The 11945-nt window shown below is 50.1% G+C and overlaps 3 protein-coding genes across 3 annotated transcripts; 1 reads left to right on the top strand and 2 right to left on the bottom strand.

Moving 5' to 3' along the window:
• Positions 1–1342: 1342 nt before the first annotated feature.
• On the top strand, positions 1343–3222 carry ANOM_000302 (MDR family MFS transporter; the record flags this gene model as incomplete). The annotated part of the gene is made up of 4 exons (XM_015545560.1): positions 1343–1525; positions 1591–1928; positions 1997–2456; positions 2515–3222. The coding sequence occupies 4 exons, from the start codon at positions 1343–1345 to the stop codon at positions 3220–3222; spliced, it is 1689 nt and encodes a 562-aa protein (XP_015412220.1).
• A 424-nt stretch (positions 3223–3646) lies between these two features.
• ANOM_000301 (uncharacterized protein) lies at positions 3647–5158 on the bottom strand (the record flags this gene model as incomplete). The annotated part of the gene is made up of 3 exons (XM_015545559.1): positions 3647–3912; positions 3975–4990; positions 5055–5158. The coding sequence occupies 3 exons, from the start codon at positions 5156–5158 to the stop codon at positions 3647–3649; spliced, it is 1386 nt and encodes a 461-aa protein (XP_015412219.1).
• A 515-nt stretch (positions 5159–5673) lies between these two features.
• Positions 5674–10694, bottom strand: ANOM_000300 (uncharacterized protein; the record flags this gene model as incomplete). Its single annotated transcript, XM_015545558.1, has 11 exons — positions 5674–5762; positions 5825–6055; positions 6101–6408; positions 6457–6726; positions 6783–7044; positions 7096–7314; positions 7364–7600; positions 7658–7927; positions 8186–8514; positions 8577–10572; positions 10628–10694. The coding sequence occupies 11 exons, from the start codon at positions 10692–10694 to the stop codon at positions 5674–5676; spliced, it is 4278 nt and encodes a 1425-aa protein (XP_015412218.1).
• Positions 10695–11945: the final 1251 nt, after the last annotated feature.

The following is an 11945-nucleotide window of genomic DNA, read 5'->3' as shown; positions in this document are numbered from 1 at the left end:
TCTAACCCAAAATGTTCCTGTCCTTCGGCCATCTAGTCGCCCTTATCCCCGGATTTGTATCGATCCGTAGCGAAAGAGCGGCAACTTCGCGGTGACATTCGAGCAATAACACCCTTCAGCAAACCAATGTGGTGCCTGCGAGCACGAGCCATACCCAGACCTTACTTGATCTATGCCACGGTATGTGCAACTTCTCGTATGTGGATCTTTACCAACTATTTGGTCCTCGCCCTATTCTGTGGACCCACCTGAGTGTCAATGTCAGTCCACCATGAAGGGTTAGGTTATTTTTTGGATATTGTGTATCTTAGAGTCCACTACCTTGCTATGATTATCGAGTGGATCAGAATGTGAAGTCGAACTACCAAATAGTATACCACAGAATGGTGTCGGCACCCTCGTGCCTGCCGGCCTGGAGTGCCGACCATGCCCATGTGTGCAAACTTTAGGTAAAGCCGGTAACCCCATCCATGGAAGAATTTTTAGATACTCATGCAAGTGTGCACCTGTGCCTTACTTATCACCATGAAATGAGCCCCACATACCAATCATGTTGTCCCGCTTGTATGGTTCACCTTTGTGGAGCCGATGAGGATGATTGATAAGTGCTGGAGATAAATGAAGCGGATAAAGAAAGACGTAATAGATACATCGTAGCCATAGATAGGCGAAGTAGGGAATTGTTCTAAAGAGAATCGCGGTGAACCTCAGACTTTAAGCTATAAATGCCGTTGATACCTTGCCACTGTACACCATGCTTTCAATGCAATGCCCCTTCCCAGGGGTCGAAGATCTATATTCACAATACCAGTATCTCGAACCCTCAGGTAAGACGCCAGGATGAGCTCTCTGAGTACGAGAAAGCAAAAGGACAATGCCTAGCTTTGGGTGCTACACCCCTTCAGACGACATCGAGTTATGATAATCAGCAAGATAGAAGAAAATGTGCTCCTGAACCGGCTAAGGTCGAGAATGGCAAATCCTAGGGGCACTTGCTACTGTTTTGGCACGAGCGACGTGCACGCCTCTATCTACGTATAGTACTGCAACCATCCTAGCCACGAAGGGCGAGAAGGGCAAAGCTTGGTAAAGGAATGAAGAATGAGAAGAGAGCTATGTCGGTTGATTATGCATACAAAGGTCTGGACCCGTCGGAATCTGTCATCCGCCGAGGCAAGGTCGCGTTTGGTAACCCCGATGGGTCCCTCGTATTGACCTCCATTATCTCCGAGAAAGCGAACAGCCCTACTCCGAAGTATTTCTTCCACTTGGATCTACATATGACCTGCTTTACTTCGATACAATCTGCCAGTGGAACGTCAATGCTGCAGATCCGCACACGATGGCCGACAGTGGAATTGAGCTCTCAGCGACCAGGCAGCGCTCCGCTGATATTACGACGATGGGAAGCCCTGCACAGGTCTCCGATAACAACACAGCTGCTCAACGAGATGTGGGAAGCTTAGAAGAGCCTGAAATCAAGCGTGGAAAGATTCAGGTGTTTGCCATCATGGTGGCTCTCTGCGTAAGTTGTTGCGCGATATACTGTCGGGCAGAACGGAACGAGTCACTGATATTCCAGCTTTGTAGTTGTCCCTCTTCATCGCCGCCTTAGACCAAACAATTGTTTCTACCTCTCTACCGACAATTGCCTCGCGCCTCCATTCGGCAAGTGGCTATACATGGGTTGGAGGAGCATACCTCCTGGCCAGCGCGGCCGCGGCTCCCATCTGGGCAAAGCTATCCGATATCTGGGGTCGAAAGCCCCTCCTTCTTGTTGCTGTTCTATGGTTCTTGCTTAGCTCTATTGTGTGCGCTGCGGCAGTGAACATGAAGATGTTAATTGCCGGTCGAGCTCTACAGGGTATAGCAGGTGGTGGTCTCTTGCAACTGGTCATGATTGTTGTGTCCGATTTGTTCAGCGTCCGGTCAGCATCAACACCTTGTTGCCGTGGTATATCTTCATAAAAGTGGACCTCCACTAACAGGCTTTTAGGTCCCGAAGCCTGTATATGGGCATCCTCGAATTCATGTGGACTATATCCGGTGGCCTCGGGCCAATCCTCGGTGGTGTCTTTTCGGAATACGTCTCTTGGCGATGGAATTTTTGGATAAACCTCCCCATTTGCGGACTGGCATTCATATTGCTCTTCTTCTACCTGGATGTTCACAACCCAAAAACCAAGGTAACCGACGGGCTGAAAGCAATTGATTGGCTTGGGAGTCTGTCAATAATAGGTTTCACCCTCATGGTGCTTCTGGGTCTGAATTTTGGAGGGGAAACCTTTGCCTGGAACTCGCCCCAGGTGATTTGCCTTATTGTGTTCGGATCGCTGTTCTCAATTATATTCTTTTGCGGAGAGAAGTATGTTGCCAAATACCCTCTGATGCCACTCAAGATCCTGAAACATCGATCGAACATTGCTGTCTCGCTGGTGACTTTATTCCATGGTGCGGTGAGTTGCGGATGGACCAACGCCTTGGGGATGGAAACAACAAATCTGACAGGCCTAGGTATTTATTGCTTGTGAGTATTGGCTGCCACTGTACTTCCAGTCAGCCAAGCAAGCAAGTCCGATGCGCTCAGGGCTGATGGTTCTTCCTCTGGTTGTGGCCGAAGGGCTCTTCAGTGGGATATCTGGCTGGTTAATTCATCGGACAGGCAGATATGCAGAGCAAATTTGGATAGGGACTGTCCTTCTCACGCTCGGGACCGGTCTATTCATTCGGCTCAATCCAACCTCCCCTCTGGTGGAATTAATTATCTTCCAGGTCATTGGCGGAGCAGGATCGGCGATCTTATTCGCGCCTCCACTGATCGCCTTGCAGGCAATGGTCGCCCAAGATGACACAGCCAGTGCCACGGCAATGTTGGGCTTCATCCGTACTATCGCCATGTCAGTCTCAATTGTCGTTGGCGGGGTGGTCTTTCAAAACAGCATGGCAGGAGAACGAAGCAGGTTAAAATCAGCAGGACTGATAGATGAGATCGTCGAAGAGCTGACTGGTGCTTCCGCCGCTGCCAGCACAGAGGTAATTAAGACCCTCAATGATCCCTCCAAGATTCGAACCGTCGCAAGTGCGTTCTCCTCCAGTTTACAAAATATGTGGATCATGTACACCTGCATGGCTGGTGTTGCTGTACTTGCGAGCGCGTTCATTGTGAATCAACCCCTAAGTGAGGAGCATACAGAAACGAGGACAGGCCTCAAGGAAGAGTAGGTTGAGAGCTACAGAACCATTCCGAATGTTGCAACAACATGAGAGGAGCAGGATTTGCACACGGTCGCTTTGGGAAAGGATCGTAAATGGAATAGGTGGTTGAAGATTGGCTCCAAATGAAAGAGGCCATTACTCTGTACAGTACATCTTTTTGCGTGAAATTATCACTCCACTCTTATACTTGATGGCATCGTACAAGTGTTTTACTAGCCCTAGAGAGCATCCCTATGTAGATGAAACGCGCCACGCTTCTTATTAACCAGTGTCAAGGTCGCCATAACCTATACAACCTCGAGTTCTCCGACCGCACTGCAACATCGGGCACCTAAAGAGTCCCCTACCCATACGATATTATGTGTTTTCTTGCTAGAGGCTATCAAAGGAACGCGGTGAACAGTGGTGTTATAACTTCATTGTTACAGTTCTAAAGCTCATGATCAAATACACTACGTTCAGATCTCTTACGACACATCCCAGGAGACATAGCGACTAGAGCAGCACGGGCAGCTCCAGACGCGGCCGGTGAAAAGGATTCCCGCAGTGTACCTCCGATAATTTCAATGTGCTCTCCAAGGCTCTCACGCACTGCTTGCTCCAATAGAGGACCATCAGGGCCGGTAGTTAGAATCACAACTCGGTCGACATTTTCAGGTATGATTTGGTCCCTCGGAGCATCAGGTAAGCGGCGGACTAGCCTCTGTTAGCTATTATGCGTCATATTGTAAGGGCGGTCGTATTGGGAAAAAGCTCACGTCTCAAAGCAGCCAGGTATATGATCAGATTAGAAGCGACTACCCCAATGAATCGTCTTTCGGCAGCGTGTACGTCTTCCCATGATAGAACAGCCTGAGATTGTCCAGAACCCCAGTTTGTCAGGTCAAGAGGATACTCATCAAAGTGACGATCCGGGTCGTTTTTAGACCCGAGGAGATGGGAATCCAGGTCATCACGGATCAAAGTTCGGGCCTGTCTCACAGGACCATAGAGCGCAGTTTGAGACGCTCCAATTGCGATCTCCATATTGAGTTCCTCCACGCGACTCACGAGTCGGTCCGTAAGATGCTTGTCGATCATTGTGCTACCAAATTGCAACGCAGGGAAATACTGATGAATGCGCTCCCGCCCGTGCCCAGCACTAACGTCTAGATAAAACATTCCATGATCTATGACTGCGTAGTTGAGGCCAGAGGGGTTCACTATAGTGGATGTAGAGACAAAGGTTGCTGCAGTCGTTCTAGAAACAGGCGTGAGAGCTGACTTGATGCCTGCCTCCCTACTTGCGTCCGCCACCATCTCTCGGAGGGTCTGATTGAAAAATTCAGGCACTGCGATGATAGCATAGTCCAGATCGATGTCATTGTCAGCAGCAGCCTTCTGCTTCAGCTGTCGTAGCATGTCAACAAACCCTGCTTGGACATCGACTAATCGTATTTCCTCATTATACCCAGGATTGACCAGCCTCCGAGTGTACGAGACTGCCTGGAGTACAGTACGAAATGCAGTGCGAGCAAATGACAGTATCTGTGAATTCTGCAGCGCTGGTTTGTCACCAAACGCGCTCAACTCAGCTATCAGCTGTTGGCTGAGATTGGACAGATATCCTTTCAGAGTCCACTGTGCGGATTTACGCCATGGACGCATAATATCATGCCGGTCTGCGTACTCCAATCGGAGGAGCAACATATGGCGAACATAGATGTCATCTGGCCCCGGCGTGAGCGCAGCGATCACCGAGACATTATCGGACGTGTGGGCGTACGCAGCTGTACTAGGCATTGGTTAGCCAAGAGTATTATTTTAAGATCAGCAATCCACCAGATTGGCACACAGACAGTAACTCAGGGCCCAGATCAATTCCGATCGGTTGGGGGCGTCGCGCATCCGCCGCCAGAAATAGCCCTAATCCTAGCACGAGGATCCAGAGATTAACGATCATGCTTCACTCACACCAGGTTCCCTGAGAATCAGAGGCACGGGGCACTGTTATATGTTTCCATTGCCAAAATACACTAAACCAGAATTTTTATGGGGCCCCAAGCCACTTCAGAGCGCGATTCCAAATTGGGACAGTTATGGGTCTCGTATTTGCGGTAATTTCCGTTAGTTCCGGTGCCATTGACAGAGAACGTCTTATTGGAGTCCCACAGGGTCGAATGAAGACCAGGACGTAGAAGACACGTTTTTACGTATAATTACGGTCATCTTAATGGAACACTCACTCCCGATAAATTGGTGACTTAGCATTCTCAAGAACATCTGCATTCAAAAGGCACACCCCTTACCTAAATTTACGGGCAGAAGCAGCGCAGAGAGAAAAAGGCAGCGGAGGAAAGGAAAGGAAATGTTCCAGGAAGTTTAACGCAGCAACTAAACCTTGTGGATATGGAACACTATATCAGGTCGCACTACACTGCAGAGACAATATCATCTGCCGTCAATGTAGGAAACCAGCTAAGCCTGGCCTTCTTTCTTCTCATCCCCCTCGATCTGCTTGTGCACCGCAGCAGCCACCTCATTTGCCTTTTCTTTTCCCTCGAAAACTATCAATTTTGGTAAGCCCAAGTCTAGACTACTGGGGGGAAAGGGGGGAAGGGGAACATACTAAACGACAACTCTTCCAATGTCCTTCCAGATGTTTCTGGGAAGAAAAGGTAGATAAACACCACTTCGAAGGCCAACCAACAGCAGTAAACCAAAAGCCATCGCCACTGGATTCTATCCAGCCCGACAGGATTAACATATGTGGCGAAGAAGGTTGCCCCACGGCCATAAAACTGGAACCAGGAGAGGCCACGAGAGCGACCGAGATAAGGGAAAATTTCAATCAGGTAAGCTACATCGTTAGCATATAGTCAGCAGAATAAAGATAGGAACATACTGTAAGTCAAAGCATTGTAGCCCAGGTTGTATGCTGGGGAATAGGCAAATATGAAGAAGATGGTCAAGATTGCCGCGGCCTTAACCTCTGTTGACATGAACCGCTCCATTGAAATCGTCCAGCCAATGTATACGCAAAGCAGCGATATTGCACAGGTTAAATACATCGTCCGCCGTTTGAACCGAGGTGCCGTGAGAGCTAGGGTTGTTCCACAAACCAATCCCCAGCAGGCAATACCGATGTTGATCTTGGACTTGGTCACGCTGTCGGTGATGCCAACCATATCCAGCAAGTCACTGAGATAGTACCTACGCATCATTAGCGCTGAGTGATACAGCACAGGGGCTCAGACATACGAGATCAATGTATTTCCAGACCACTGGGTAAACAATCCCAAAAACGCGGATATAAACATCCGACGCCGCATCCCTGCGGTGCGGAACATGTCCCACCAGGTTTGTTTCGCCGCTTCGAGCTCCATCTTGATAGTCCGTTCAATTTGGGCGATCTCTGCGCGCACGATGACGGAGTTACGGTCTCCCTCGGCATGGTACTTGACTAGTACGTCGAATGCTTCTTCCCGTCGGTCTTTGCTGATCAAATATCGAGGGCTCTCTGGCAGAAAGCTATATTCGTCAGCATGATGTTGGCAGTATGATGTTCGGTGCGGTTATGCACATACAACACAAAGACCACTTGAACCATAGCAGGAGCTATCTGTAAGAGTGAAGGGATTCTCCACGCCCAGTTGCTTGCGATAGTCACTGTGCCCAGGCCAACCGCAGCAGCGACAATTTGGCCGATGAAGTAGGATGAATTAAACAAGGACGTGAGGATTGGTCGTTCCTTGGGATAGCCGAGTTCTCCGATGAGCGAAGACCCAGCCACAATGCAAAATGGGATCCCAAACCCAAGTAACATGCGCGCTACTACATACATTCCGACTATTCAAATCAGCAAGCAGTGTATTCAACGGGTAAAGGATAGGCAGATACCTCCATTAGCGAACCCTTGTAGTATTGCACCCACCAAACTGATACAAGACCCAAACATGATCGTCCATCTTCTTCCAAGGCGTTGGTTAATCCAAGGGACAAGTGGCAGAGCAAGAATAGCTCCAAGAGAATATGCCGCTCCTAGAAAGCCCTTGAGGTTCGGTTCAATCTGGTACTCGGGCCTACCATCCACGATATCACCGGTTAATCTCCCGAAGTCTATACATCTAGTCAGCAAGTGAGTTGTCTATGCAGGAAATACACCAACATTTATTCCAGGTATACACGATCTGCACTGTGTTGATAATCTGTGAGTCAAATCCCGAGGTGATCTCAATGCCCATGCACGCAGGGAAGAGGATCAAGTACAATCGTCTCAGGTTGGGTTTCTTGTACCAAGAGGTCCGATCCTCGGCCAGCAGGTTGGCCAGGATGGGCTCTGACACATCTTCGTCTCGTTGCTTTCCTACTACAACCATGTTGACTCCCTTCCGAAATACTGACCCTAGGATAGCGCGAGTAATTTAGATACAGATCATCTTTATATATCTACTATACCAACACAACACTAGCCAAGGCCAGCCAAGAATGTCTCTTGCCGCATACGAGACGGACATGGCCATGACCGGTGACTTCAGATACACTCCTTTGCTGTTGGTCGGCGGAGAAGAGAAACCGTTGAACAGGAGACAGTAACCGAGTCCCCTAATTGGAAAGCCCCCGAGAACTTGAGCGAGATTCCACCAATCGCCCGGGATGTCAATGCATTTAAGCCGGAGCAATATCCCTAACCGACTGCCAAGAGGGGCCCAAGGGCCAGGGATATTATAGGCTAGGAGTGATCAGTAGTCGGGGTGGCTGCTTTATACGAAATATGATCATCTGCTTACCCCGGATTGTCTCGAAGGATAGGCCTGGTGGTGCCCCCACAGCATTAAGCTAAAGTCTGGCTAAATGCATTCAATTTATCCGGTGTAGATCTTCTTTGCGGCTAAGCTAGGGAGATAGACCCCTGGTTATAATCCAAGCCAATATCTCGTCCTGTCCACCCTGAATGTCCCCCGAGCCAAGATATTTTGACTTGATGTACCTATCAGGGCTTCATACACACCCTCTTCGCTCTTCCACATGCCTTCAATTTCATCCCAAAAGCTTGTGGCGTATTTATCCATGCGAATATGGGCCACTGTTTCTTCCCCGGGGTGCAAGTGAACCTTGGTAAATCCGTGCAGCTCCTTCACCGGGCGGGGTGTGGGGGAATGGGGGGCGGAGATATACAATTGGAGGACTTGCGCACCAGCTACCTTGCCAGTATTCTTAATTTGTACCGCAGCAGTTGGCGGTTGCTCGGGTCTCAGAGCCTCCTGGGAGAAGACCACGTCCGGATACACAGTGAAGGTCGTATAGGAAAGGCCGTGTCTACATGATTAGCCGTAATCCAACACCCAAAGGACAAGCACATACCCAAATGGAAATAGCACCTCCCGGCCGAGCTTCTCGTAGTACCGATACCCAACATAGACATCTTCGCCGTATAGCACCCTGCCCCCACGCTGGCGTAATTCAGATATGTTGGGTTATGCTTCACATCCACCGGCCACGATAGTGGCAGTTTGCCGGATGGGTTGACATCCCCAAATATCACATCCGCGATACCATGGCCCGTCTCATTACCTCCATACCAGGCCTGAACGATCCCTCGCGCTCTATCAGCCCAGGGCATCGTCACCGGCGTCCCGGACTGGTTAACAATCACAGTTTTATTTGCGGCTACCTCCAGAACAGAGGCGATCAATGCATCAATTCCAGGTGGGAGATCCATGTCTGGCCGGTCAAACCCCTCGGATTCCCACTCATGGTTCAGGCCCGTGCAGAGAACAGTGTACTCCGCCTCTGCGGCTGCCTTAACAGCACTGCGCACCATCTCCGCGGCGTCGACACGTAAGCATGCTCCGAGGTGCGCTGCGCCACCACCAAAGTGTACCACGCCGATCGCTTTCATGGGGCTGGTATTCGCAGATCCATATTCGATGCGGATCTTGTATGTTTGTCCCGCGTTGAGAGTCTTCGATCCCAGCTCTTGTACCGTTCCTTTGCCGAAGAATGCTGTTCCTCGGGTTTGATGCGTGGTGTTGTCGACGACGAGTTTGTCATCGACGTACAGGGTGCCGGTGCCAAAGACTGTGAGGCCAAAGTCCCACACACCTGACACATCTGGTGTAAAGTCACCGGTTAGTGTCGCATAGAATAGTCCTCTGTTGAGCTCCGGAGCATTGAAATCCATCAGTTGAAAGGCCGTCTTCGACATCGGCTGTGTGGCACGTAAGATACGCTCCGTCCCGATGGGCTCGTTGTAGAAGTGCATCACGGCATTGCTAAGGAGCCGGTCGATCACAGGGAGCATTTTGTGTGCATAAGCGCCCACCTCATGGAGAATCTCGGTGTGGGGAAGAGCTTCGCTCACCGCGTCGTACAATGAAACAGTATAGTACGGTTCTAACGACGCGCTGCCACCGCCGGAAATCGCTGGAGTTCGCACATGTGAGCCGATCAGGGCAATCTTCTTAATGGTTTTTGGCAAAGGCAAAAGATCGTTCCTATTCTTCAAAAGCACGATACTATCGGCACACAACTTTCGATTCAGCGCCCGGTCTTCCGGATAGTCTCTTCCAGTTTCCACAGCGGATACTGGGGCACTGCTTGCTTGCTGAACAAACTCAAGGACCTTTTGTGCGCGGTTATCGATGGTCGACTCCTTGATCAACCTTGCCTGCAGGGCGGATTCCACATATCGACCTCGATACCGCGACGGGCCCGGCATCTCCAAATCCAAACCGGCCTTCATCGAGTCAATCGTAGTGTAAGTCCCCAGCCAGTCACTCATGATCAGCGGGTTCCACTTCCATTCCTGGCGGACCATATCCAACATCTCTTTACTCTCTACAACGTGCTTCCCATTGATCTTGTTGTAGGAAGTCATCAGAGCCCCTGGACACGCGTCACGGGCTACGATCTGGAACGGTCGCAGGTAGATCTCTCTCAATGCGCGCTGGGTGACAAGAACATCCACAGCCCTCCGCTCATGTTCCTGGTCATTACCCACAAAATGTTTTACGGCGGAGATGACCCCAGTACTCTCACAGCCTGTGATCATTGTGGCAGCCATTCTTCCGGCGAGATGTGGGTCCTCTGCGAAAGATTCAAACCCCCGGCCGCCGAGGGGTGATCGGGGCATATTGATTGTTGGACCAAGCCAACAGTGTGCTCCCTTTGCCAGACATTCTTTTCCTATCAAGATTCCCGCATCGCGCAGTAGACCCTGATCCCAAGTCGACGCCAAGGCGGTGCCACAGGGCAAACAGGCGGCCGGCACACCGGCGAAGAACTTCGTGCCTCTTACGCCATTGGGGCCGTCGGTGGTACGAATTGAAGGCACGTTCAACTCGGGAATGGGGTGGGTGTGCCAGAAGTCGGTGCCTGGCTCAGTTTTAGCGCTGACTCTCGGCCTAATCATCAGGGCGGGTGAGATCACCTGCGAGAAGGGCGATCTTGTCCTCCTGGGTGAGGTGGGAGAGCACGTAATCTATGTCCAACGTCATTTCCGCGGCTAGGTGGAAATTTCTGGGACTGTACCCGACTCGTTCATTACAAGTACATCCAACGAACAAGCCGTATCAATAAATACCCTGGCGGCAGATCGACATCCTAGCGGATAGCATGACGGCGCTCGCCCCGAGATCCCGTCGAGTGGGGACGAGCTCCGCATGTCCGACTATCATTCATGGATAATTCGTGGGGGTTCAGTCTCGGAATGATTGACCCCGCATGTGGCATAAATAAAGGCGACCCATCGCGGTACGAGTATGCGCCTTCATTGGGAGGTTGACTTCCACCTGCGAGTTTCCTGCGACGATGTTTATCCGGATCACGGGGGTTAAGCTCCTTACCCAAGAGAGCTAGCGGCATTTCCATATAGGTAATCTATAGGGCTTAGGGCTCCCGGACGTCACATGGGAACTATGTACTGCGTAGTCGACGACAGGCCCTGAAACTGTCTGTAATACGTAGATTAATATCATGAAAAATCATAAAATGTATGTGGCTTAGAGATATCACGTTAGGCTAGTTGTGGAGGTTTTCGAAATTGATTTCTGAGAGATAGTCATCAGTTTGCTGATCGCTGTCATTTCTACGGACAAAGATATATATCCTCCAAGTATACCTTGACAGGATCTTTCAGGACTTATTCTGATTTGAACATCAACCGATTATAGGAACCCCCAAGTCTTCTCGGAGAATTTCGGACAGCGTTTGATTAAATTATATGGCTACTAAGGGCTTCCTAAACAATTTCTAACGATGACAAGCCACCGGACAAATAGTTCCGACCATGGGGGACTGTAGCACATGGCGGACCATAGTTCCTCCGATTCCGCAGGGTTTGTTTATCGTGAGACGCGACGTGACGAAATTGAGACAATCATCATGGAGATGTGATCCTGACAGCATGTATGGGTACAAAAACTAATATCATAGGCGAGAACAGCGCGCATTAATGTACGCGATCAAGACCTAGCTGGATAAAATTGACCTCAGTGCTATTAGTCAACCAAGACGATCACGCCGATTGAAGCCTGTTAACTATCACGTCCCGCATTATTCATGCGATACGCACAATGCAACACTCGATTCGTCGCGGACTATCGCTGTCGATCCCTCGGCCCCGGAAAGCCTTTTGCTAAGTTAATAGAAGTGCCAGTCCATTCCGAAGCGCCATCGGGATCGACTGGACCATGGCCCCCATCTCGCGTCCATCGTCGGCAGCGAAACTTGGTCGGGTCGGAAAAGCG

The sequence above is a fragment of the Aspergillus nomiae genome, assembly GCF_001204775.2.
Source record: "Aspergillus nomiae NRRL 13137 chromosome Unknown contig00004, whole genome shotgun sequence".
NCBI classification, from domain to species: Eukaryota; Fungi; Ascomycota; class Eurotiomycetes; order Eurotiales; family Aspergillaceae; genus Aspergillus; species Aspergillus nomiae.
Note: the sequence above shows the minus strand (reverse complement) of the source record. Positions and strands in the feature narration are given on the sequence as shown.